General features: G+C 42.9%; 3 protein-coding genes across 3 annotated transcripts in view; 1 reads left to right on the top strand and 2 right to left on the bottom strand.

Moving 5' to 3' along the window:
- Nucleotides 1-2,807: 2,807 nt before the first annotated feature.
- On the top strand, nucleotides 2,808-10,194 carry rpe65a (retinoid isomerohydrolase RPE65 a; the record flags this gene model as incomplete). Its single annotated transcript, XM_083690535.1, has 14 exons — nucleotides 2,808-2,818; nucleotides 3,850-3,974; nucleotides 4,286-4,436; nucleotides 4,866-4,973; nucleotides 5,152-5,293; nucleotides 5,558-5,705; nucleotides 6,109-6,190; nucleotides 6,923-7,055; nucleotides 7,458-7,597; nucleotides 8,121-8,250; nucleotides 8,384-8,498; nucleotides 8,921-9,015; nucleotides 9,522-9,633; nucleotides 10,049-10,194. 14 exons carry the CDS (start codon nucleotides 2,808-2,810, stop codon nucleotides 10,192-10,194), a joined length of 1,638 nt encoding a protein of 545 aa, XP_083546661.1.
- Nucleotides 10,195-13,688: 3,494 nt separating this feature from the next.
- LOC310819346 (RING finger protein 11) lies at nucleotides 13,689-18,438 on the bottom strand. Its single transcript, XM_083690598.1, has 3 exons — nucleotides 17,846-18,438; nucleotides 16,537-16,706; nucleotides 13,689-16,226 (listed from the first exon to the last, which is right to left on the bottom strand). Exons 1-3 carry the CDS (start codon nucleotides 17,966-17,968, stop codon nucleotides 16,055-16,057), a joined length of 465 nt encoding a protein of 154 aa, XP_083546724.1. The 5' UTR covers nucleotides 17,969-18,438; the 3' UTR covers nucleotides 13,689-16,054.
- A 2,247-nt stretch (nucleotides 18,439-20,685) lies between these two features.
- The window catches only part of LOC310819293 (voltage-dependent R-type calcium channel subunit alpha-1E-like), a 56,053-nt gene continuing 48,802 nt past the window's right edge, over nucleotides 20,686-27,936 (bottom strand). Inside the window, exons 42-46 of the mRNA XM_083690536.1 lie at nucleotides 27,755-27,861; nucleotides 27,508-27,607; nucleotides 24,845-24,986; nucleotides 22,707-22,858; nucleotides 20,686-22,322 (exon numbers count right to left, since the gene is read on the bottom strand). Coding sequence (XP_083546662.1) covers nucleotides 21,765-22,322; nucleotides 22,707-22,858; nucleotides 24,845-24,986; nucleotides 27,508-27,607; nucleotides 27,755-27,861 — 1,059 coding nt within the window. The 3' untranslated portion in view covers nucleotides 20,686-21,764. The remainder of the gene's footprint in view (nucleotides 22,323-22,706; nucleotides 22,859-24,844; nucleotides 24,987-27,507; nucleotides 27,608-27,754; nucleotides 27,862-27,936) is intronic.

The following is a 27,936-nucleotide window of genomic DNA, read 5'->3' on the forward strand; positions in this document are numbered from 1 at the left end:
ATAATAGGCTACAATATGAACCACTACACTGATCTATTTTGATAAAAATAATAATAGTACCACTGTAAAAACTGCCAACATCCACTGAAATGTCTGTTTGAAGGTAGGGGCTTTACTTGCAGTCTAGAATATTTCTTAAACATCACAATCATCATCCGAAATTAGATGGCAAAAGACATATACTGATGCCAGAATATTGATCATAGTATAACTCCCACTTGGAAGACCCAAGTGTCTAACATTAGGCCATAGAGGACATCCGCAAGGTCCAAGCGCGACACTTGAGTTTACATGTTTCATGCATGTTTCTATTTGATTCCAAATCGTCTTCGCTACAATAGCAATTCATATTTTCATTGACATGCTGTTCTCAAGGAAGTGATGCATCCAATAACAGAGAAGGGTGCATGGAATATGAACATATTTCCAACTTGTTTTGTGGTCTGTTTAGTCAGTCAAATGTGTTTGTGTGGAAAAACATGGGTCTGAAAGACCTTTCTGTTATGAACCAATGAAGATTGAGGTCACTGATTTGAGAGTCATAAGGCAGGTGCCAAGGACCACTGTTATGTCGCTATGTTTTTCTTAACATGAGTAAGCAACTCACTGATGTGATTTATATAAAGCTTTGCAGGAATGCAGTGTATAACCAGAGCTGCTCCCCTTCTGTGCGTGCCATTAACAATTGGCCTTGTATTCTCACCAAAGCTTCCCTATGACGTATACAGGTTTTGGGTCAGTCAACAGAAGCTTTATCAAAGTCTTTAGAGTCAACAGATTTTGGGTCAGTTTCCCTGTACATGTTTTTTTTTGAGAGGCAGTGTTTGTAGGCTACCTTCAACCACAGAGTTTCAAGATTTATCATTATGGGCTGTCTATTTTAGCGGTGTTTTTCTTCTTCATGCTGACGTTTAGACAAAGGAATACATTTGTTGTTCCAATGAAAAGCATCCGTCCTCACTGTCCACATGAAAAGATACTCTGAACGCTTGGATGCTGCAGTATGCATGTACACACGTGTCCTTATGATACAACCAAAAGGATTGTTTGATAAGGATGGAGGACTCTATCACAATGTGACTGGGGCACACATCATTTGCTGACCTCACTAAGGGCTCTTTTTCCCAAGAGACTGAAGAACAATGTGGCTGTTGTCCCCAGCCTATGTCCAGGGTAATCCTCATCTGGATTATGGTTGCGTATAGGCAGTAGGCCCCCTAAGACTTAGACCACTGAAAAATGTGCAATCCTCCATGACCATCCAATTATAATGAATCAAATAAAGCACCATGCGCTGACATGCCCCACATTTCTTAGATTATTTTCTGTTGATTCTTGAACGTAAAACAATGAAAGTGAGCTTTATTCCTGTTATGTGTAGTGGGTCCCCCAGTGCCAGTTGCCAGACAACTATTGTGGCCAGCTACTTTATTGATAGAGGCCACATGATCTTATAAACCAAACATGTTTGCGAGGGGCATGCCACCAATCCCTCCTATAGAAAGTGACTATTTTTATTTGGCCTGCTACTTAACATGTTAAGGGTACCTTAACATGTGAAGTATATTATAAATGGCTTTTTTAGATATACTGTATATCTAAAACAGCCATTTATAATGTACTGTATATATATATACACACAGTACCAGTCAAAAGTTTGGACACACCTTCTCATTCAATGGTTTTTCTTTATTTTTTATTATTTTCTACACTGTAGATTAATATTGAAGACATCAAATCTATGAAGGAACACATATGGAATTATGTAGTAAACAAAAAAGTGTTAAACAAACCAGAATATGTTTTATATTTTAGATTCTTCAAAGTAGCCACCTTTTGCTTTGATGACAGCTTTGCACACTCTGTTGTGTCCAAACTTTTGACTGGTACTGTATATATATATATTTTTTAGTATATAACAGATATATACTGTATGTATATATATATATATATTGTATGTATATATACATATATATATATTGTATAAACATTTTAAAGTCCAGATTCAAGTCTTAAGTAATATCTGTCTGAACAATAAAGCGATCATGGGGCTTGTTCTGAGGACTTCAATGTCCTCATTGTTCCCATGTAAGACTCATAGATGGGAACGCATTACACCTTCAGATTTAAAAAATGTAGGTAAACATAATGCATTCACAAAGCATGCCGAATAAACAGGTAGATGTATCAAATACATCATCCATTCAACCAGATCACATGAATATCTCAAGTAAGAGTGTGGTCTGGTATTTCACATCTCTGTAAGCGCAGAATGATCAATGCATTGCACTGCAAAGCCATGTTTCATACATGAACAAATATAATCGCACCTAGAATCTAAAATTTCAGTGGAAGCAATCTTTCCCTATAGAGTATATCTTTGAAAGAGAACATTACATGTTAATTGAATGGAAATACCATGGTAAAAAACTCTACCTCATGATTTCCCCCTGTTGTAACCAATTGTAACCAGTATAACCAATCACATGTTACTATGCAGTATTGCGACACATTTGTCAGAAACAGGACTATTAATGGAACTATTAATGCGAACTATTTATGGAAATAAATCTGGTTTCAGAAGGCAGTCATTGTGTTAAGTAAGGATATTGGCACAATGGCATTCTTGTTCACTGTGCAACCTGATTGGTCAGAAGAACAGTTTCAGTCACTCAGAGCATTCACTGAGAGTGAGTCTCTACGTATAAACACCATAAATCCACAGGGAGATCCAAGACTTCAACTTCAGATTTGACCACAGGCTACCTGTGAGTGTGTGTGCTGTGCTTCCATAACCAGGAGGAACTATGGCCAGCCGGTGAGTGACGTTTCACCTTTCATGCTTATATGAATTCAACCTGAATCTTGTCAAATAGTAAACTTTAAGTATCAACTGTATCAGCCTTGTGTCTTATTTATTGATCCTTTATTTAACCAGAGAGTTCACCTGGAGATTTTCATCTCTTTTTCAAGTGAGCCCTGGCCAAGAAGGCAGCAGCACATAGTTATACAGGCACAACAGACACAACATATCTAACTGTAAACTCTGCTTGCCTTTTTCAGCAGCATACAATATTAGTTTGGAATATGGTTGAGTTTCTGCTTGTTCTGTTTTGCCTAGATAATTTCAGGGGAAATTAGAAAGAAGATGATACTTTCTTATATTCTAATGCTATTGATTATCCGTACTCTGAATTGTATTTTAAATTAATCTCTAGACAAATGGTTTTCCTTTCAGACACCTCAATCAGACATTGCATGTTCATAGTGATCAGCACACCTTACGTACTTGCAGCTGGATATGTGGCAAATTATTGTATTATAAGGTCATGGCAAGTGCCGTATTAAAGGGGCAATTTGAGAATCAAACAACAACAAAGCTGTCACCCCACCACTTATTTTGGTGAACAGCTGGGGCTGGAGAAATATAACCTTTCTCAAATTCATAGACAAAGCTATGGATGCAAGGACTGACCATTCATGAGATCAAGATGATAATGTTAACCATGAATCGAAGATATATAGTGTTTGTTTATTGTGTATTACATTGTTTACAAAAAAATGAGTAAACCAAGCCTATACTGTATTTTGGGTTCTGATGGGGTAAGACAGTTGAACTAAGCTCATGAGGCATTTCTAAGTTATATTCTTCAAGAATCAATGACTACTGTATATGTCATTAATTTATATGTCCAAAAATGTATGTACCAGCCCCTGTATGATTGCCCCTTTAAGGGACTCTGTGAACAACTGTGAATTGGATGTAAAATTGTGATGTCTGGTACTGTATATGAATTCCAAGAAATGTCATGCAGTCATTGGTTGTGCATCTGACTATATTTCACCCAGAGTTATTAGTTGGATAATAACATGTATCTTTTTTGACAACAGATTTGAGCACCCTGCTGGTGGCTACAAGAAGATTTTTGAGACAGTTGAGGAGCTAGCTGAGCCTCTTCCTGCAACAGTCACAGGTTAGTTGGCTTTGTGTTTTTTTTGCTTTTGACATTTAAATGTGCAGAGCAAATCGCAGATTGTCCCTTTAGATATTATAATTATCATAGATGAATTGCTGGTTCAAACTGCAAACTTCTTTTAAACAATGAAGACAATTGAAAATTATAGGACAAGCATATCCAAAACAATCCACTATCTGGATATTAATTTAATACTACTCTACTGTATCAACATAATACATCTCTCTGGGGTACTACCCCTAATTCACATTGAATAGTTGTATTACTTTGATTAAGTGATTGATAATGCTATTGTTTGTTGTCTGCAGGTAGGATTCCTTCATTTCTGAGGGGAAGTCTTCTCCGACTTGGACCTGGGCTGTTCGAGGTTGGGGATGAGCCGTTCTACCACCTCTTCGATGGCCAGGCTCTCATGCACAAATTTGACTTCAAGAATGGGCAGGTCACCTACTTTCGCAAGTAAGAATGGACCTCAGTTCAACTCAAGAGTGCATCAAATATTATGTCAATATTAGTACTTTGCTGTATGGTTATCCCTGTGGTGTCTGTCAAATGCATGTCAGTGAAAACTATTCAATCTTGGAAAAAGGGTTCTGCCCTCAACCAAAAAGGGTTATTTGTTTTTTCTTTGTCAGAGAACCCCCTATAGGGACAAGCTGAAGAACCCTTTTTTTTATTTTTTTTTATACAGTAGCACATGAATGCTCATTTATGTCAGTGACCCTTTCAGACTGTTAATATGGTCTCTAAAGACTTTGATAAAGCTTACGAAAATAAATTTCAGTCAGAGATCCTTGGTAACACTGAATATCTTAACTCAACATCATATTATTTTACTATCAGTCCAGTGTACAGTATTTGACACCTAATATTTGACCTTCCTCACAGGTTTGTCAAAACAGACGCCTATGTGAGGGCCATCACAGAGAAGCGTGTGGTGATCACTGAATTTGGCACCTTTGCCTATCCTGATCCCTGCAAAAACATATTCTCCAGGTTTGGAAACTCTTGCCTTTTAGTTCATATTTTATTACCCTAAATTATTATATTATTTGCAGCTTTAAATGCCAGGCTATCATTTACCTTTGTATCAACGTATGTTGATGTTTCTAGTGATTGTTGCCCTGATCATTATGACATGTATGTACATGTGTGTGTTTCTGTGTATACACAGGTTTTTCTCTTACTTCAAGGGTGTTGAGGTGACAGACAACTGCCTGGTGAACGTTTACCCAATTGGTGAAGACTACTATGCCGTCACAGAAACCAATTACATTACTAAAGTCGACACTGACACTCTGGATACGCTGAAAAAGGTATTACCATAGTAATGACCTAAGAATACCATACCAACAGTATTAACTTTAGTTACCATACCATACAAAACAGTAAACACTTTATGGCTATTATACATATACACAGATTTGCACCCCATCTAACTGTATTACTGTCTGAATATCAGGTGCACAGTGTTTCCTGTATCCTTTTTGTTTTGGCAGACAAAACTGATGTATTTGCACGATATTCCTCTCCCTTTGAATAGATAAACACGTAGTATCCCTTTAACCTCCATACCACAGGTGGACTTGTGCAACTATGTCAACATCAACGGAGTGACGGCCCACCCGCACATCGAGAGAGACGGAACAGTGTACAACATTGGCAACTGCATGGGGAAAGGTGCTTCACTGGCCTACAACATCGTCCGAACCCCACCCACACAGAAAGGTCGGTGGTTGGAGGTTGTCTTGTCCTCGTACATGTGGCACTAAACATGTTCAGCAAAGGGTTGCACTTCCACACCCTTATTGAGAAAGCTCTTGGGCAAGGGAATATCATCTGATTCCCTTGAGGAAATGGGGTTAGATGTCTTTGTTCACACTATCCAACTCTCAGCCAAACAAACAAATACATGTGCCAAACAAATGTTATGCCATTATTAGTACTGATGCTGTATGATTGTCCCTGTGGTGTCTGTCAAATACATGTCAACTATTGGGCCACATTCTTGGAAAAAGAGTTCGAAGAAAAATCAACAGCTACAGCATGTAACTTGTCCTGGATATTACCAAGGCAAGGCCAGCAGACCCTCACCCTGTGTGGTGATGGTGTTTTTTGTATGTTCCCTCAGATAAGTCTGATCCCATTGAGAAGTGCAAGGTGGTGGTGCAGTTCCCCAGTGCGGAGAGGTTCAAGCCTTCTTATGTGCACAGGTGTGTTTGTCATAAGGTGTCCATCATGTCCATATTCTGACTAGAGGCCCCAGAACCATGAACGTACAGTATTGATAACCCTTTATTTACAGTCCCATTACCATTGGTATTTACTATGTACAGTAATTCCTGGGTAACAAACTAAAGTGGTGCTTTCTGGTTCCTTCTTGAAACCATTTTTGAAAAGGTTAGTAACATCAGTAACATACGTCCTTGGTCCTCGCCTCTGGAACAGCCTGCCAGAGGAGCTGAGGGCGTCACAATCTGTAAAGAATCTCTAAAGAAATCTTAAGACATACCTTTTTAGCTTAGCATTCTCTTAATCCATCTTATTTTTTTCTACCCTCTTCTACTGCTACACTGGTCTCTCTGTTCTACCATGTCTCGTATTTGCTATACTATAATTTCCTTATATTACCGTTTATTTTCACTGTATTGTTGTATTTCCTTATATTAACGTGTATTATAACTGTATTGTTGTATTATCATTGTATTGTTGTATTTTCATTATATTGTTAAGCACCTTGTATTGCAACTTTGCACGAAAGGCGATATATAAATAAAGTTTTATTTTATTTTATTTGATATTGCCTTGGTAACAATAATTGGTATGTTCTGGTAGCCTATGATGGGTATTAGGGACGTGGAAAATACCTGGAGTTACCATACATTGTGACTAAAGGCAGATGTTTGACAACCCGTGTGTTTAAATGATCTCCTTATCACCCTCAGCTTTGGCATGTCGGACAACCACTTTGTCTTCGTGGAAACCCCAGTGAAAATCAACCTGCTCAAGTTCCTGAGTGCCTGGAGCATCCGAGGTTCCAACTACATGGACTGCTTTGAGTCCAACGAGCAACTTGGGGTAAGGAAGCACTCAGAGGATCTGTGTTGGCCATTTTACCTTACTGGCTCCAGATCTGTGTGTGCTTTGTGGAGGCTGGTGGATGGAGAAATCAGAGGATGGGCTCATTCTATTGCATGTAATGTAATGAGGAATGGTATCAAACACATTTCTCATTCCGTTCCGTCCATTATAATGAGCCCGTCCTCCGATTTCTCCATCCACCAGCCTCAACTGCAGTAACTTCTACTAATGTTCTCATATACTGTATGGTTGTAGACGTTGGCTAAAGCAGACAGATCTGGAGCCAGGCTTACTTTGATACATACCTTATAATATCAATTTAGCCCACCTTGTCTGTTGATAGCCCGTATCAACAGACAAGGTGGTTTCATGCCGTATCTTTTCCACTACACTTCCCAGACGTGGTTCCACATTGCCAAGAAGGATCCAGGGGAGTACATTGATCACAAGTTCAGGGCAGCTGCCATCAACCTCTTCCATCACATCAACTGTTATGAGGACCAAGGCTTCATCGTGATTGACCTGTGTGCATGGAAAGGGTAATGAAACTTATTACCACTTTCAAGGTTTAATGAAGCCTTCATAAGCCCCTCTATAAAAGCCTACATACATGCTTCACAGATCATGAGGAAAGTCATATATTATAGTGTTATTAGTGGTCGTGGGGGTGTCATAACTCTTGCTTCTCCATATGTAGCATTTGCTTATGTATGATTTATGAAACATATGTAGGCCTTTTTAAGGTTGTATGAATTCTTCGTACAGCCTTAAGGGTGGTCATTTGTTGTAAGGGGGACAGAAACATCTAAGGGTTGACATCTAGCATTGGCATCTTGCATTGTCAATGTCATTACTTTGGAAGATTAAAAAGCGCGTATAAAAGCATTAAAAAAAATCATAATTGTCCAAAAGGATGACAGACTTTAAACCATGGCATCCATTTGAAAACAGGTCCCTTATTGTGATCCTTTTCCTAGCCAATTGTCTTGAGATCCACATCAATAACCATACCCGCCATCTCACTGTCTCCTTCCTTGGTTATGTTGTTGTGTCCGTCATCAGATTTGAGTTTGTGTACAACTACCTGTGGCTGGCCAATCTGAGGGCCAACTGGGAGGAGGTAAAGAAGGCGGCCATGATGGCGCCCCAGCCGGAGGTGCGCAGATACGTCATCCCATTGGACATCCACAAGGTGAGTCAGAACTGTCTATCACTACAGTCACTGTCCAATAACAACTGCTGCCCCCCCCCCACCCCCTGCCCCCCCCTACCACCCTCTCTCTTTCTCACACACACTCTTGTTGTTGTTCTGTTCCGTGGCCTAGGAAGAGCAGGGGAAGAACCTGATCAGCCTGCCATACACCACGGCCACAGCGGTGATGCGCTCTGACGGGACCATCTGGCTGGAGCCTGAGGTGCTGTTCTCTGGGCCTCGCCAAGGTGAGGAGTGCCCACTCCCACCCCCGAAAAATATCCTTGACATATACAGTACATTCATATGGACTACATACTATACTGCTACATTCTCATACCACTCAGTTCATGTTTTATTCACTCAATGCAAGAAGTGAATCGAAATTCGATTTGCGAATTCGTGAAACGACCCACTGTTTTCAATGAGGATTTTCCTAGCATTGACTTGATCAAAACTTTGAAAAATTGACCCAAACCTCTGTCACATACTCTCATCAACTTAAAGCAATGTCATGCACAGTCGAGGATAGGTACATACAGGTGCAAAACCGATGAAAGCACCGATTTAAGCTCAAGTCACTGAATCAATCAACAATACAAATAAACAACACTAAACTGCATGTTTTGGGGTAACCAGGACAGTAATAATATTTCCTATTCTTTGGTAGCCTTTGAGTTTCCTCAGATCAACTACGAGAAGCACTGTGGGAAAAACTACACATATGCCTATGCTCTGGGCCTCAACCACTTCATCCCTGACAGGGTGAGTAACAGTAATCAACTGAATGAAAGACCTATTATACTGCCTATAAAGTCTCTATAAAGTGTCTAGTTGAATCTATAGAAATAAATGCATGTTTTTTTAAATCAATATATTTGTCAAAGTCACGATTAATGACTCTGGGCTAGTTACATTTAATCTGATCCACAAATCTTCTTCTATCCATGCTGCAGCCCCCTCTTTACTGAGTTGCAGACCTGCGCAAAATACACATTTGAAATGGTTTCAGACATTTGAAAATCTTGAGGTGTGCTTGGCTTAAATGATTAGGCACAGTGGAAGCAATTTGATAGTCTCAGAAATGCAAACACAGCATGCAAGGCTAGCGAAATCAAGCACTTCAAGTTTTTCAAATACTTGAAACCATTTCAAATATGTATTTTACCCAGGTCTGCTGTGTATTCAATGGCATGGGCTAATATACAGTATAGTAGGTAGGCTGTGTGCCCTCATGCAGAAACATTGAGTTATTGTCTACCTGCCTGTAGATCTGCAAGCTTAACGTGAAAACTAAGGAGACCTGGGTCTGGCAGGAGCCGGACTCCTACCCCTCTGAGCCCCTGTTTGTGCAGACCCCCGACGGTGTGGATGAGGACGATGGTACGTACAGATACACACCAACTCGAAAAATATTTCAAGTACTGTCTGGAGTGCCAGATGTCCACGCACCAACCTCACCAAGTCAATTTCCTGTATGTGCAAATACACTTGGCCAAATAAAATTCTGAATTCTGAATTCTGATTGTGCTTTTGGGGTTTTTGCGGTTCGATCTATTGCATATAACAGCTTTCTGAAGTGCGTTTGATTTACAAAGCAGTATGTCCCGGATGGAGGAAGTGAACACTTCATCAGGGACACAACGCTTTGCAAATCAAACACACCTCTGAAAGTACAGTGCGGAAAGCTGCTATCTGCGACAGATTGAATCCTGACATTAGTATTTGGAAGGGACAGGTTGCGGTAACAACGTGGGTACTGTCTATGGGTTTCTAAAGAGAGGTACTGTACCCCCAGGTGTCCTGTTGACCATCGTTGCTGCACCTGGCTCCCAGAGACCAGGGTACCTCCTGATCCTCAATGCCAAGGACCTGTCGGAGATTGCCAGGGCAGAGGTGGATTGCACCGTACCCGTCACCTTCCATGGCATGTACAAACCATAAGCTTGCATCTTCTCGGGGTACAAAGAGTAGCAGTCACCATTCCAGGGTTTTTAAAGTATCATTTCTTGCTCAGCATTAGAACAAAACATATGGCCTACAATGACAAAGTATACATATAAAAATGCAAGTGTCTGATTATTCTACGTGATTTCAAGTCATTTTCTGTGTGAAACCTCTGATTCCGGATGGTGGAGTCCATCTTGGTGAAACTGTGCCATCATGACATTGTTTGAATGGAACCTGCTGGCGTTCAGGGCTTTTGTAGGATTCCTCAGTGATTGATTTCTCAGTGAACCAACCACAATATCGGTACCTCCATCACTGCACCCTGATTGGTCAGTGTCTCTTGTTTTTGTCAGTTCGATGGATTTGTTCACAATGCCTTTTGAGAATTTCAGTTGAAACAATAAAAAACAAACATATTCAAAACAATGTCCTTCTTATTAGTTATTGTTATTTTGGAGTGAAAGTCTCAACACTGATATACTCAACTTACATTGTACACAAAGATCTGTTATGTGTCACCAAGGACAATCTGCTTATGCCTCCACTTGAAGTATTCTGAGATTATCTCATTATCTTGGTTTTCTGTGCATTTCACAAACATATACGTGTTTTGCAACTACAGTAAATCCCTTTATAAAAGACCCTGTGATTGGTTAAAAGGTTTTAGCCTTTATGTCACACCCTCTACTTCCACCTAGCCTGTGCCAGTCTCTCTCCCTTCCTCTGTCTGTCTGTCTGTCTCTCTCCCTTCGTCTGTCTGTCTGTCTGTCTGTCTGTCTGTCTCTCTCCCTTCGTCTGTCTGTCTGTCTGTCTGTCTGTCTCTCTCCCTTCGTCCGTCTGTCTGTCTGTCTGTCTGTCTGTCTGTCTGTCTGTCTGTCTGTCTGTCTGTCTGTCTGTCTGTCTGTCTGTCTGTCTGTCTGTCTGTCTGTCTGTCTGTCTGTCTGTCTGTCTGTCTGTCGCTGTGTGTGGGCATGGCTCCAGGCTCAAGATATTCTGTTCACCTCATCATCTCCACCTGCGGTTCATCAGCTCATCAACATGCAGTATTTAAACCCCGGCTTCCCATCCACTCATCATCGCCAGATCGTTTGTTATCTTTACAAGTCAGTCTCGCTCTCGGCCACTTTGTTCCCTGAAGATTCTCTGTGTCTATGTACTTGTCTATCCGCGCTATAGGACCACTTCCCGGTTTCTACCCGCCTGTCTACCCTGTCTGCCCTGTCCTGTCTGCCCTGCCTGCCATGCCACCCTACCCTGTTTGCCATTCCACCCTGCTACTCCGTTTCCCCTATTCCCTCATTAAAACCCGATTCTTTTATATACGTGTCCTGCCTCTGTGACCTGCGCTTGGGTTCCTTAGCTCTGACCGTAACACTTGAGTTCAATAGTAATCTTGCATTCTACATGTATGCAGGTGGTGGCTGCTTTGCATCACTGCTAAGCTGTAATAGGGTCAACGGCTAATCTTATAGGCATGTTGTAACTAATCACCTCTGTATAAGTAGGCCGATAAATGACGGGTTTACAATCTGTACTGTATGTGGCAAGAGTCTTTAAAATGTGTTATCCGCGATTAGCCAGAGTGCCCGGTGTTAGTAATGGGACAGTGAGGCATTTGTTCATCTTTTGGCTCTATACTCCAAAAGTTTGGATTTGAAATCAAACGATTACTACGCGGTTAAAGTATAGATTCACTTCTTTATACATAGGCCCCCTATTTCAGGGCAACAAAAGTAATGGGACAATTGGCTTGACAGGTGTTTCTGGCAAGTCAGGTGTGTTCCGTCACATAATTTCTGCAGGCGTAAGAGAGCTGTCGATGTCTAGTATTGATTTGAGGCTTTACTTAAACGGAAGTGTCAATTTTAATAAATTTACTGACATTTCTAAAAACCTGTTTTTGCTTTGTCATTCTGGGGTATTTTGTGTGGATTGATGACAAATTCTTTTAATTTAATCCATTTTAAATTGAGTCTATATCACAACAAAATATGGAAAAGGTGAAGGGGTCTGAATACTTTCCGAAGGCACTGTATATCAGTTAAAAACAATTAAAGGCCCACGCCAGACAATGTCGCTTCCTGTTTTTTTTTTTTTTTTTTTTTAAATATGTAAAGAACGGAAGCAGTGTTGATGTTGTCATTCACGGAGCTAGTTAGGAAAGTGACGCCAGATATAGCTAGGGGCAATTCTCAATAAAAGATACACATACTTTGACCTAAACGGCAATTTTTTTACTTGAAACATTGTGCAATACCATTGTGCAGCCCCAGGATGTCATATATTAGCTAAAACATGTAAACAAATCTAATGTGGGTTTTTAAAGCTGCAAGAACTCGTTGTTGTTGACAGAACGATATGGTGATGAGGGTCAGGGGTCAAGTTCAGGGTAACAGGAAAAGCTCATTGTGGTCTCTCATGTTGCTTGGAATGAAAGCCACGCGATGTTAGCAATACATATTACTTTGATTTACACCGTTCGTAGCTCTTGAACTCACGTATAAAATAGATAACAACATTTTACTGTATTGAAAGAGCCAGGATGAAAGGAAAAGCATAGGTTTTGTACTGCCATCTATTGAAAAGCGATGTAACTGCACTTCCATCATCAACATTAGGGCAGTCTTGCATTCTACTCTACAGTCAGCTTGAACCCAACTAGAATTCAGGCGAGGCAAGAACAGGCGGAACAACTCAAGTTCGACAATGAAGTGCAATTCTGACTGCATGGCTTGAAAACATGGCGGTGACAACATTGAAATCCTCAATAAAATGACTCATGAATTCTGAATAATCACCACATAACACAACCATCAACTGAACATACAGTACATATGCAATCAATCTCTCAAATACCATAATGTTTTTTTATATCCTACCACAGTCTACACATTGTAGCATATAAGGCTTTTCTTGATTCAGTGTCAACAAGATAACATTCATGATTACTCATGAAAAGTTCTTCCCACAAACGAAGGCGCTTTCTGCTTCATGCAGTCTGTGAGAAGTGACTGCAGGGCATCAGAACGCCTCACTATAAAAACTCTCATACATCTCAAGCAGTCAAAATTTTTGAGCCCGACAGATTTGATCCCCATCATACAACAGGTATTGAAAGGCTCTGGTTGGCAACTGCTAAAAATGTATCCTCTCAAACACAGCCAGTAGCTGTGGAAAGAGACTACACCCGAATCTAGTGTCTTTTGCGGCTGTGTTTACCCAATAGGCCTGAAAAACAAGTCTGATATGGGTGTATTTGATCCGTATCGGTTGTCCAAACATCTCAATCTGCCACCAATGACATTTCAGCCATTGGGTTAGAAGACTAAAAACATTTAGTATTTGGGCCTTGTTCTTTTATGTAAAGGAGGACAGGCACTCACCCAGATTTGTCTCTGTTTTACCTTCACTTTATATTCATTATATTCATTCATATTCTTTGTATTCTGACATTACAAATAACAACACCAGGACGATGATGACAAACATGTGTGCTTTCTTGTTTATTCATTTTTTTACAGCTCCATTAATGAGGGCTGGTTGGCCTTCCAAAAACCAAGATTACAGGAGATAACATTTATTTTCAGTCCTGAAAAAACAGAAGTTGAAAAACACTGCAAAAGAAAGCTAAATGGAAAAAAGTGTGTTGTCTTTAAAGTCACTTTCACAAAATAAAGAGAAATGTCTGTCTCTCGTTCTCTCACTCTGAAATATCATTGGGACAGAGGTTTGCAGATGCAAGCTCAAACCAGTGTTAAAGCTAACAGTGAAGGAAATCCCCGACACAATAATAACAAAACTAAGCTACGGGTCAGAGGCAGTCATGTGTTCTAATAGTATTTGAAATAATTTCAAATAAGTATCTGTGTTTGATTGCGTTTGCCTGGTGCAATTGAACCAATACAATAGTCCCCAAAAAGGGCAAACCCTGCCTATATCTGGCACTCCAGGTAGGCTCAACAAAACGCTTAAAATAATTGAGAGGATTTTGAATACTATTTGACCCAGGTCTAGTGGGAGTTATGCAAACATATTACAAACAAAATGCATCACTAAACTATGCCACAAATCAATTGGAAACAACCCACTCTAGCTACTTTTCAACATATATAAAAATAAAAAAAAGCCACAAACAAAACATGTACATTGTGTCATCATAAAACACAGGATGGGATAATGTTGCACTGACTGTGGGGAGAAGATTAAAAATACCAAACACCAAAGTGAATAATTATATTCTTATTTTCTATGTTTAGGGCTGGTTTCCCAGTCTTAGACCAAGCCTAGTCCTAGATTAAAAAGCCTATATTTTTAGAGGGTCTCCATTGACGCGATTTAGTCCGGGATCTAGCTGGGAAACCACCCCATTACTGTATTATCCACGATGGTACGAACCTCTGTCCCTTCTCTCTCTCTCTCTCTCTCTCTCTCACACACACACTACTGAATCACACAATTAATGAATACATATTCAGGCTTACTTCAATGTGATAAGTGACCAATGGTAGCATCCATAACAACAGCATTACCAACCTCAACTTCTGTGCTGCAAAATAAAAAGGAAATAATATTGATAGTGCAAGGTTATAGGTATATATATTAATATAATGTTTTCCGTTATTGTCCTATAGGTAAAGTGCAAATCTCTGGATCAGATAAATGTGTGTGCAAGCATTCCTAACTTTTTAGACTGATCCTCCTGCCCATGCACGAATGAGCCCTTTACATCGGCTGACAGCTATGTTACTCCTCTTATAGTAAAACATATTAACCTTACACAGGATGACATTAAGCTTGTTCAGTTTTTTTTTTTTTTGGCCATTCGGTGTGGCAGTGGAGCCATTGTGATAGAATGGTCAATCTGAATGGGATTAAACAAAAAGCTAACGCACATGTACTTCTCCATTAAATACACTAACAAAGGATGGGCTTTGGGTGATTTCTGCACAGTGTGCATACTAGTTCTTCTGTTTTCAATCTTGGAAGGAGAGACTCTAGGCTCTCTGTAACGTCTCGATTTTGAATGGTAACACTAAAGCAGGGTTCGCTTCAGTCCGTCGAACTGTTTCAACACGACGCAGGCTTTTCCTGGGGCCTTTTTTTTATCACTCTTAGGTAGCCATGGTGGGTGCCGTTTTTTGTTGTTTTGTTGTTGTTGTTTTTTTAACACGTTGATGACTGGTGGGTATGCACTCTTCTCGTTGTTGCCAGCTTCTAATGGAGTCTCATACAACTTGTGCAATCATAGCTTCTGCCACCAGCCAAGTTCAGATGCTAGACAATCGTCTGTTTAACAGCTAGCCCGCGAATCGCAGTGAAATATGATTGGCCGGGGTGGGAGACCCACTGAGACCTGCTCAAGTGGAAAAAATGCAGAGTCATTCCTACGAGGCTCCGAAGCTTCCACATCCTTACCAATGCAGTCCTTGAAACTGCATAGTCCCACTGCATAGACACGCGCGCACGCACACACACGCACACACACATACTCTAAAGTCACACGCATGCCGTGGCTCGGCCAAGCGAAAGCCAGCTCCTCCAGGTGGTGGATGGATGGATGGGTGGGTCCAAGTCGACCGTGTTCACATAGTCTTTCGTTACATGCGTCAACACTAAGACAATCTGCTGCTCCTCAAACGTTACTTCCGGCGCGAGGGTGGGGGGGAGGGTTTGTATATATGTGTGTGTGTGTATGCGTGTGGGGGGGGGGGCAGGGTTTGAGGTTACGCTGTAGGAGGCCTGTGATGGTTGTTGTGGCGGGTTGGGGGATGGCGGGAGAGGCCATGTCGGGGGTGGGTGGGTGGGTGGGTAGGCGGGGGTTGGTCAGTTTGTGTGTGTTTGGGGGGGGGGGGGGTCAGTTGGTCTCATAGGTGGAGAGCAGCGCGGCGTCGACGGGCTCCATGCAGGAGGGGCAGGTGAAGGACCTCATCAGCCAGTCGTCTATACAGTCCGTGTGGTAGATGTGCATGCAGGGCAGGAACCGGATGGGGTCGCCGTACACAAAGTCCATCATACAGATCACGCACCTGCAAAACGAGTCAGCCACAAACCGCGGTTAGGAGGATGACATATGTTGTTTCTGTGACCTGTATCAATATGATCCAGACTGGAGTCCAAAATACACAATACACTTTCAACTGAAACGACTTGTGAACTGTGAACTGAACTTCTAAGATTTAGTTTACCGGGTACAATGGAACCAATGGTCTAGGCTAGTCCCAGAAGTGCAAGCTCCAAGCTAAATTCAAGTCATAAAAGCACAAGGTAAAAAATTAGACCCCGGTCTGACAGACTATCAGACAATCATAACAACAACAGGGATGTGATTGTGCTCACTCTCGGATTTTCTTCTCGGAGCCGTCCCTGCCAGCATCGTACACCCCCCTGGGGAGGTGTTGGATCAGACCGATGCGCTGGGCGATGCGGACTTGCTCCTCCTCCGTCAGCTGAGTGGCCAGGCGGGCCTGACTGGGGGTGGGGTGGTACATGGGCATGTGGGCCTGTTCCTGGGGAGAAGAGACACAGACAGGAGTCAATCAACAGGCAACACATTGTTCCAACGCAACCGATCTCCAATCATCGATTCGCCGTTCATCAATTCACGTACCTGACCGTGAGTCCAACCTGGGTTACTACAGGCATGGCGAGAGAGTACAGTCTAGGCCATTAATACTCAAAACTTCAAACTAAACCGAGACAGAAAATGCTTAGAAATGATTGTGGAACCATTTCTTTTTTCCGCCTAAGTTTTAATTTGTATCTTATATTTTCAAGATTGGTGTGATTCCACATTGGACACATTTACATTCACCCTTCCATTGCTTATGTTGCTTGAGAAAACTGCTATTTTTTTCTAAATGAAACAATGAGGATATTTGTTAGAAGGAAGCTTTTAATTATGTACGGGCATAATTGTATCGTAGTCAATTAGTAGTAAATGATTAATAAAAAAATGTTGGCCCTCCGACCGACTGCTCTGGCGAATGACCCCCTGCTTAAAGTAACCAAATTATCCATTATCCCATAGCCTGAATATCCCTGTTCTCGGCTATGCAGTGCAATACAACAAGGAAAAAGTGGGATATCATATGGTCTATCAGCCTTTGTTCAATGCTGAGGAAAGCCAAACCCACACCCATGGATAAAGCGGCTCTCTCTATCAGGGGAAAAAAACTGCCCTGTCTGGACATTCTTGGCAAGCCTGTTTGGAACACTTTTGTGAGATTGAAAAGCATTTGGGTCACAACAAGGGCAGCGTGTGTTCTTTTTCCTTTGTGTGACTGGACAAGTTTTAACCATTGTTTGGTGAAATTGAGACCCATATAATCGTTTGCCATTAAAAAATACCGTAATCCAGTAAGACGTCATTCTTTTGCATTGAATTCACATATACAGCTGTGGCTCATTTGAAAGCAGCATAGTATTGTTGAATCTCCCAGAGGTTTATTTGACTGAACTGGTTAGAAGCAGTTTCAATGTATTCATTCCAACGATTTCTTCTCCATCGGAAAAATAGGTTTATTTGAATTGCACGACCCCGTCTTGGGTCGTGCCTCTGCTTCTTTGACACAGTCAGTGTCAGGTTCTCCAACATAACTTGCCACTCGTTTGCTCACTTATATTGCAGCAAGCTAAGTGGTCTAACCTGGTATGGCGGTGGTGGCTCCAAGTCCGGGTCTGTCCCTTCCCCATAACTTGCTCTGTCTGATTGGGATTCGTGAAGCAAAGAGATATCGTCCGACGTCGGCGATTTGAGACAATTGCCCATGTCCTCTTCTCAGCCTTCGGTTTTTTTCAGATCGCTTGTGAACTTGCTATTGTTCGTTTACAACCAAATCTGATCTGTTGGCCAAAGTATTTTGCATCGATGTCTATATTCAATAACCTATTAAGATATCCCCTATGCAAGTATTAAATGCAATATACGACTAATAAGCTAGTCCCAGCAGCTGTCCAAGCGATTCAACATCATCAGACCATCTCACAACAAAGAACCCTTCTAGCTAGCTACTTATGCTAGCTATTCGGCTAGCTAACGACTTCCTAGATTAGTATCACTCATTCCTCGGCCTAGCACGTCAAATGGACAACATGCACCACTCAAATCGCATCCATCACCACTACGTCAAGCGATATAAAACGAATAGGATGCCGACATGTCCCCTTCTTGACTTCGTGTTTCCAGGAGCGAACTGGACGGTGATGTTTTATTCTCTTTTTCAACCTGAGGACATCTCGGCGTCCATTGGATATGACGTCAGGGTTTAGTGTTGTTGTGCTTTGGCAGAAGGGGAGGTCGCTTCTGCGCGTTCATTGGTTGGTTGCATGCGACGTCACATGGCGAGGAAAAACCCCAGTCTGCGCACATGTGAGTAAAACCCCCCCAAAAGTACACTATTCCTATTCCAGGTGACTGCAGGTATTGATGTTATGTTTTTTTTTATAGATACGTTTTTTTTGGTTAGTTTTTTTAGTATAGTTTAAAAAATAAATAAACTAAATCACTTCAAAATGCTTTGGGAGCTGAGTGCCACTGTCTTATGTAGAAACCTCGTAGGCTCATAGCCTTGTAAAACAATCCAGATCGACCTTATCGTAAGAAAAAATATAAGGTGTGTATGATCAGTGGTTTTGTTGTTATTTGTCTCAATATCAACATATGTCCTAACTGTTGTATGTAGAATGTGTGTATATCCAAATTCCTTTAATTGTTATCCAGAGGTCAATAAAGACGTTTGAGTGGTTAGGCCTACATTTCCCCAGCCCCATCCCTTTTACCAAAGTGCCAGGGTCATGTTGCTGAAATGACATATTGCCAATTGGGCCTTTATTGACTGTTCCAAGTCTAGGCCAGGCGTCCTATAGCCACATACCAATAGGATAATTACAAGAAACCAGTCACTTTGTCCTGGCTGGCTGGCAGGCAGGCACTTATTTCATCACCTCATCTTATTGGTCTGTTACATTGAAAAGTGGACATGACATAGGCTGGACCTAACTATTGATTGAAGTCTCCTACACTAGTATGCAATCTAGTTTGTATAAAACCCTCTATGATTGTTACTCAGCAAATACAATCCAGTCTAGAAACTACAATTCATCTTTTGTCCATGGAAGGACTAACACAGAGTGAAGAATGCGGTGGTGCGCTGCTGGTCTGCGTCCAATATGAACACAAGCACCCATACACAGAATTAAGAGTGCAATCAAGGACACCTTTATTCATATATACAACTATTATACACATAGAAACCAAACAACTATTTGCATTCCAGGAATGTATGATACAGTTCTCAATGTTTTTGGTTAAGTGAGTTTCACAGAATGCTTACCCTTTTCAGGCAAGTAAAACAAATACAAATACCTTAAATTAACACTCCAGAGAGTCTTACTTCCCACCGCCAAGCTCGGTGTTGTGAGCTGAAAAGGGATATGTTCTCTCAAAATCTTACAGATAGCATGATATAAATGGACTGTACTGTACATTATTCGTAAACCATTCTAAATAATGTGGAAATAATGGCGTGTTAAAAACATCTACAGTTGTCTGTTAGGGTTCATACAGTATTCACATGTAGGATTCAGGAAGAAGATACACAGCTGTTGAGAGATGCTTGACAGACAGATGTAGGATGAAGTAGTAGACGTGGGTGGCTACACTGATGAACAAAATCAAAATCTTTTAAGCGCATGATTGTTATAAGCCTATTTGTCGTGCTTGTTGTTGATTCCGGATGAATCCGGAATAATTGACTCATCTCATTGGTAAAGCATTGGTGGTCCTCTGTGGCTCAGTTGGTAGAGCACGGCGCTAACAACGCTTAGGTTGGGGGTTTGATTCCTGCTGGGACCATATATACTGAAAAATGTATGCATTTGCTGCAATGTAAGTCGCTTTGGATAAAAACATCAGCTAAATGGCAGATATATAAAGCATGACATCAGATTTAGCAGAACAACAGGTAAAGTGTAAGAGGACAGTCAAAATTGGTCCAAATGGTTGATTCATGGAGAGAAGCTATTGCTTATGAGTGTAATTAATGATATAATAATATGTGGCTTTTATTCAAAGCGGTACGGTACACTAAGTGGATACATTTTGTATATATGGTCCCAGCAGGAATTCTTGTCATTAGGTCCTCATAAGGAGTGTGTCTTTAGAGGACCAGTCTGTCTAAACAGGGCTGGTCACAGACGGTTGATGTTGACATCTCCATTTGAAATAATACAGTTTTTTCCCCCTTCTTCTTTGAAACCAGTCACAATATGTCATGACAATGTTTTGAAAGTTGAAAGTTTTGTCCTAAAACAGACTGTTTTCCCTTTATTGCTTAATGGAGGAGAGTATAAAGGGACAGACAATCTAAAGGTATGAGGTCATTAAAGGTACACATTTAGTTTAGTTACTAATTGTTTATCTCAAATTGTTTGTTTGAGTGTTGAACGTATGGTGAACATATTACACAATATCAATCAATGTATTGCCTCATTAAACCACACACTCCTTAGTTTTAGGATAACACACTTTGGCAAAATAAGCTTATGATCATGGGCATTGGGATCTCCTGCTTATTTTTTCCAATTAGGTAATTTCTGGACATTATTTATGACTGTTTAGGGGAGCCCTATTGGCTCAAGAGCACCCCTAGAGGCAAATCTTCCATAATGTAACTTTAACTTTACAAGCACAAAAACAGACTCATCTCGTGCATCTTTTGACAACATTCCAATATTCCCAACCATGACCTGGTTGCCAGTATGTTCCAGCTTCACCTGCCTCCTCTTTGGTTGTGATGCCAGACAAATTGCAACAACAGAGGAGCTGACTAAAGCAGAAGGAGATCTGGCAACTTGTTGCGTTGTGTCCACAACAAGCTCCAAGTCACTGATATGATTCATGATTATTTGGATTCACTTTAATTGGGCATGATGAAATCTGAGACATTTCTAAAGTACTGTAGATTAACAGGTATTCAGTCCATTCTCTATGGCCATGTATGTACCTTCTCAAACAACAACAGTGTAGATAATGGTAATGGCGGTAAATTGTATGACAAAATAACACGTATTTACAAAAACCATGGCTTTAAAAGATATTTGTTTCACCTTATTTTGCACATAGTTACATATTCACACACCCCACACACACACTGTTTAAGAGCAACACTGAATCAATGTTAGAGAAACACCTTCAGAAATGACAATACCTATTGACACAAACAACATAATTCTATCATTTCAATTCCTTTCATATTTTTGTCTGGCTATTTGAGGCTTATTATTACTCAATCACAAATTGGCCACGGTAAAATATTTGATGGTAGGTCTTTATTATAGGTGTTTCTGTGTAACCTTCATAAAGGATTCCACTTTCGGGAGGTGGACAACGATGGTGTTCTTCACCGTTTTTGTTCTTTTCTCACATTTTTGGAAACGCGCTGCAAACCTCATAGGTTTGTAGTGGTGACAATGCAAGAGAGTGACAATGTCCCTCTTCCTGTGTATACCGTAATACAGCTTCCTCTAGCACCTTCCTCCTCCCCCTCCTCTTCCTCCTCCTCCTCCTAGCACCTGTCGTCCTCTTCTGTGTCGCTGAGCGGCTCGCAGCCCGTGACCGAGACGGTCTGTGCCAGACGCTTCCGGAAGTGTCCGTTGGGCACCTGCCAGCCCGTGCGGTGCGAGCGCGGCCGCGCCGAGCTGACCGTGTTGGAGCGTCCCAGGCTGTGGGCCACGGCCGCCTCGAACGTGAGCGTCTCCATGGGGCCGGAGGGGTCCGGGCTGTGGTCGCCCTCATCCGGCAGGGACAGGTAGGGCTCCGAGGGGTATCGCTGGTGCTGCTGCAGGCGGCCCGCCCCGCTCTGTCCCCCTCCCCCTCCCACTGCTCCCCCGTCTCCGCACCCCCAGGAGGGGGCCTCTCTCTCCCCCCTACGCCTCAGGTTCTCTGGGTTCCCCTCCTCCTCCTCCTCTTCATCCTCGTCACCGATGGAGGGTTGCGTGCGACACACCAGGGGGGAGTAGGAGATGTGTGGTCGGGAGCGCGTTGGGGTCTGGGAAAGGGGTCGTCGACCACTGGGGGTGCTAGACTCAGAGGTGGAGGGGACGGGGCTGTCGGAGCTGTTGCCCTGGAAACGAGAGTCAAAACAAACACATTATTACAGCCTGGGGGGTTGGGGGGATCAATATCAATTTCAATTCACTCAATGCAAGAAGTGAATCGAAATTCCGTTTGTGATCATCTAACAATTTGAATAATTACACTCATTGGTAATAGTCTAATGTTTTTCCGTGAAGTCTACTTTCAATTCATCAATTGAAATTTTGATTCACTTCTTGAACTGAGTGAATTAAAGGTGTCCATCCAAATGTCCCTCTCTCTGAAGTGTGTGTGTGTGGCTGACAGTAGGTGTGTGTGTTTGTGGCCCGATACCAGTTTGTAGGGAGTGGTTGTGTCCTGTTAATGTTATTCCAGTGTGTGTGTGTGTACGTGGACCTCGAACCTACAGTACCTGTTTGTCAAGGGGGTGTGTCCCCTCCACACTGGAGGAGCGTGACGGTTGCAGACTCCTCTCCTCCGAGTTACACCTCGACATGTCGGACGACAGGAGGTGACGGCGCTCTTTGGACCGCCCGCGCTCCCTATCCCTCTCCGACCGCGAGACTGGAGGAGGAGGAGGAGGAGGAGGAGGAGGAGGAGGAGGCGAAGCAGTGAGGGAGAGAGAGAGAGAGAGGGACAGCAGGGGAGGGAGAGAAAGGGACAGGCAGAGAGAGAGAGAGATAGAGGGACAGCAGGGGAGGGAGAGAAAGGGACAGGCAGAGAGAGAGAGAGAGAGAGAGGGACAGCAGGGGAGGGAGAGAAAGGGACAGGCAGAGAGAGAGAGAGAGAGAGAGGGACAGCAGGGGAGGGAGAGAAAGGGACAGGCAGAGAGAGAGAGAGAGAGAGAGAGAGGGACAGCAGGGGAGGGAGAGAAAGGGACAGGCAGAGAGAGAGAGAGAGAGAGAGAGAGAGAGGGACAGCAGGGGAGGGAAAGAAAGGGACAGGCAAAGAGAGAGAGAGGGATAGCCGTAGGGTAGGATCAGAGGACACCCAGACTATATATAGTATACTGTAGGTATCTGTCACTCTGAATGGTTCGTAGGTAGATGAAAGATACACAGTAAGAGTACGGAATAGACATCAGAAAAGCGCAACAAAGCGAGACAATTGCGGTAAAAAAAAAAAAAGGTACTTCAAAAGAAATCACTGATATTACAGTACCACTTCTCCACACGAGGGCCCGGAGAAATTCTTGTCACATTATTCACCCGTAATAAAGCTTCTCCTAAAGTCACCGCAGCACCGTTCGTCAACAGTCCAAACAGTTCCATATGTTTCCTTCCCCACATGCAGTGACATCAAAAAAGCGTAACATTCCAGGGGTGCTCAGTGGCGTAGCACACTAATGCGCATGCCACGTAATCGCAAGGTTCCTGGTTCGATTCCGACCTTTGACATATCTTGCATGTCATCCTCCTCTCTCTCACCCATCCTTCCTGTCATTCTCTACTGTCTCTATCCCAATAAAGCAGAAATGCCAATCACATGGCAGCAACGCAATGCATTTAGGCATGTAGACATGGTCAAGACAACCTGCTGAAGTTCAAACCGAGCATCAGAATGAGGAAGAAAGGTGATTTAAGTGACTTTGAACATGGCATGGTTGTTGGTGCCAGATGGGCTGGTCTGAGTATTTCAGAAACTGCTGATCTACTGGGATTTTCACGCACAACCATCTCTAGGGTTTACAGAGAATGGTCCGAAAAATAGAAAATATCCAGTGAGTGGCAGTTCTCTAGGAGAAAATGGTCAGAGGAGAATGGCCAGACTGGTTTGAGATGATAGAAAGGTAACTCAAATAACCACTTGTTACAACCAAGGTATGCAGAAGACCATCTCTGAACATGTCGAACCTTGAAGCAGATGGGCTACAGCAGCAGAAGACCACACCGGGTGCCACTCCTGTCAGCTAAGAACAGGAAACTGAGGCTACAATTTGCACGGGCTCACCAAAATTGGACAATAGAAGATTGGAAAAACGTTGCCTGGTCTGATGAGTCTCGATTTCTGCTGTGACATTCAGATGGTAGGGTCAGAATTTGGTGTAAACAACATGAAAGCATGGATCCATCCTGCCTTGTATCAACGGTTCAGGCTGGTGGTGGTGGTGTAATGGTCTTGGCACACTTTGGGCCCCTTAGTACCAATTGAGCATTGTTTAAATGCCACAGCCTACCTGAGTATTGTTGCTGACCATGTCCATCCCTTTATGACCACAGTGTACCCATCTTCTGATGGCTACTTTCAGCAGGATAACACGCCATGTCATAGAGCTCACATCATCTCAAACTGGTTTCTTGAACATGACAATTAATTCACTGTACTCCAATGGCCTCCACAGTCACCAGAACAAGTAGACAACTTGTGTGTCTACCTGTGGTCTACACGCTTTAAGAAGGCGCTAATGTATATATCGCCCTCTTGGTGCTTGAATATAGTATCTACCAGAAAAAAAAACAAGTCAAGAATTTCTTCGGGGCCTTACACACATTACCATACAATGATGATCCTCATGCCAGTAGTGGCGGAGAGAGATGATTGGCTACTGACCGGCGGCCTTGTAGCTCTTGTGGCGAGGCCGGAACAGGAGTCTCTCAGGACTGCTCTTCTCCTCCTCCTGCCATAGGCAGTTGACACGCTGGTCGCCCGTCGTGGACGAGGAACGCTTAATGGATCCACTGGCCATCTCCGTCTGTCACGCACGCACGCACACACACACGCACGCGCACGCGCACACGCACACACACACACACACACACACACACACACACACACACACACACACACACACAGAGGAAGGAGAAAACACAAATACCCCAAAATAGAGTAACAATGTCATACAACCGTCAATCCATGCAGCATTCCCTCTTTATAATTAATACCCAAGCCGTTCGTTCAGGTGAAATCATTGGACAACTATGCACTCAGTCCTCAGCCTCCACCTCAACCCGTTTACCGAGAGGGAGACAGAAAGAGAGACCTCAGGCAACATACAGTACCAGTAACCCCACATCAAACCACCATTCTGAACCATAACCATTATGGGTGAAACAAACCATTTTGATTCTCCCTCTCCAGACACCTGAGGGGCAAAGACACATACAGGATGTCATCAACCCCCCTTCTCTTCTCTATGACGGGACAAGAAGTACAATGACATAGTCCTTCATTCAGTGGGAGCTCCAGTGGGACACGAGGGGGGGGGGGGGGGGGCATGACTCTGAGGAGAAAACCACTTGCTGAGGAGAGTGGAGAGATTGCTTGAAAACTCACCTTAGTCACTATCACCTCGGCCATTCCATCACCATTCAATCAGAAGCTATTCCAGCCAAAAGAGGGACACGGTAACAACCAATGACAACATAGAGACCAACTCTGAGGAGAAACAGTGGCCTGGACAGGGCCTTGATAAAAGAGCCAGAGGGGACAGTGACACAAGCACACCGGCTACCAGACCTGCTTCCAACATTATTTAAAAATGTGTTTGCTTGAGCCCGCCTGGGCAGGGTTTGCACTTTTGGGACTGTTCCATTGGTGTCATTGCGCCAAGCAACACTCAATCAAGCGCCGCAAAGTATTTGAAATAATTTCAAATCCTATTCAAATCCATCTGCCCCCAAGCCAATCACGTGACTCCTGAGTTAAAACATTTACATAGAGTCAGACAAAACACTAACAGGTAGGCCGGCAGGCCAGAGGGTCAAACTAGCAACATTCCTGGGGCAGAAACTGCAGACCAGTTCAACTAAAAACAGCATAGAAAGCAACACAATGTCAAGAACAATAGGGCTGCCTGCATCACATCACAGCTTTACCCCAATCCCACCTCCACTGACTAGAACTTATGATGCCATATCATGGAAAAATTACGATTGAACAGAACTGATCATTTTCTATGTGTGGCGTAATGTTGAGTGTTTGACAATGAGGTTAGGTTTTCTGTACAATTTTATGTTGCTATCATTATGTGCTTACTACCTGACATCAAAAACCCATTGTTTGTGTGTTGTGTTGATGTCTGTATTCTGGTTCTGAATTCCAAATTGGCCCTTATAGCCCTAAACCCCTAGGCACTCCTGTAGACCGGAGAAGAACGGATAGATATACAGTATAAGCGGTTTGTTTGAGGGGAGTTCTTCATCTTCTGTGATTTGAGTGGGTGAAAATCAAATGTTGGTGAGTCACTTGCTGTGCAGGAGTGTCGTATCAACTCAGCTCCAGTATCACAGATCAGTTATTTGATCAGTAGATGGCGCCATGCAACTGAAATCCATTTACAACCTACAGATAAACCTATTGAAGAAGAAGATGAACCATTTGTCGATAGAATTGGCTGATGCCCTTTCCAGCTCACAGGAATCCCTGCCAGAGTTGACGACACGGTGTCTCTTTTTGAGTCCTTTCTCAGCTGTTAGGAACACGACTCCTCGCGTCCTCTCCTCCGTCCTCCACTCGCTTCCTACAGACTAACCCATTGGAGGAGAAGATCGAGGTTCCTCCCCCTTACGTATTCTCCTCCAGGGCTTTTAGCAGACGGAGCGAGTGGAGGACCGAGGAGAGGAAGCGAGTGGAGGAGAGAAGGAGAGGACGCGAGGAGTCGTGTTCCTGACAACTGAAAAAGGACTCTCTAAGGCACAGGTGTCAAACTCATTCCATGGAGGGTCGAGTGTCAGCAGGCTTTTGGTTTTTCCTTTCAATTAAGACCTTGTCAACCAGGTGAGGGGAGTTCCATACTAATTAGTGACCTTAATTCATCAATCAAGTAGATGCAAAAACCTGTAGACACTCGGCCCTCCATGGAATGAGTTTGACACCTGTGTACTAAGGCGTCTTTAAGGGCTGGGTGGAAAGATAGCCAGATGCCTCCTCTAAGGCATCTTTATGGGCTGGGTGGCGACTCTGCCATATTGCTTACACCTGCTTATTCTACCTTCTATATATAATATATGCCATTTAGCTGACTTACATTGCAGTGAGTGCGTACATTTCAGTATATATGGTCCCAGCGGGAATCAAACCCACAACCTAAGTGTTGTTCGCGCCATGCTCTACCAACTGAGCCACAGAGGACCACACTTTCTCAGAGGACCACACCTTCTCAGATGTACAGGTGTGCCAATGGGTAGGAGGGTAGTCGGTCGTGTCTAGGGGCTGATTTGGGATTTTCAGCGTGGGAGTGATGTGTTCCTGTGTTTGGTCTACTGGATCGTTACCCTGGAGTGCTGTTCAGGGGTGTCCATGTCTGAAGTTAAGGGCTGCATGAACAGTTCCTGGGGGGAGATGGGGCTCAACGCCAGAAGGCCTCCTCTGGACCTACAGGGAGACACAAGTAAAACAGTAGGAACTACACTAATACATTACACACACCCGCACACACACACACACGCACCCATGCACACGCACGCGCACGCACACACACACACACACACACACACACACACACATACAGCATGGACTCACAGTGCGGAGCCGGCGCTTTGGGGCATGAGGGAGAGAGGTTGGGCGTTGGAGAGCACGTCCTCAGGGAGGGTCGAGGTATCCAGACGCTGGAACATTAGATTAACCTTCTGTTAAAGAGAGAGAGCCAGCAATAACTCACAACAGGATGAGGACAAAGCTGAAGTCTTCTGCTACCTGTTTTA

This window comes from Argentina silus, assembly GCF_951799395.1.
Source record: "Argentina silus genome assembly, chromosome: 18".
Lineage (NCBI taxonomy): Eukaryota > Metazoa > Chordata > Actinopteri > Argentiniformes > Argentinidae > Argentina > Argentina silus.

Excerpts from the sequence above, each read along its gene's own strand:
- LOC310819346 (XM_083690598.1), bottom strand. The coding sequence starts at position 17,968 with ATGGGCAATTGTCTCAAATCGCCGACGTCGGACGATATCTCTTTGCTT. Across the intron at positions 16,707-17,845 it reads AGCCACCACCGCCATACCAG|GAACAGGCCCACATGCCCAT; the intron begins GTTAGACCACTT and ends TCTTCTCCCCAG. Across the intron at positions 16,227-16,536 it reads TCCGAGAAGAAAATCCGAGA|GTGCGTGATCTGTATGATGG; the intron begins GTGAGCACAATC and ends CTCGTTTTGCAG.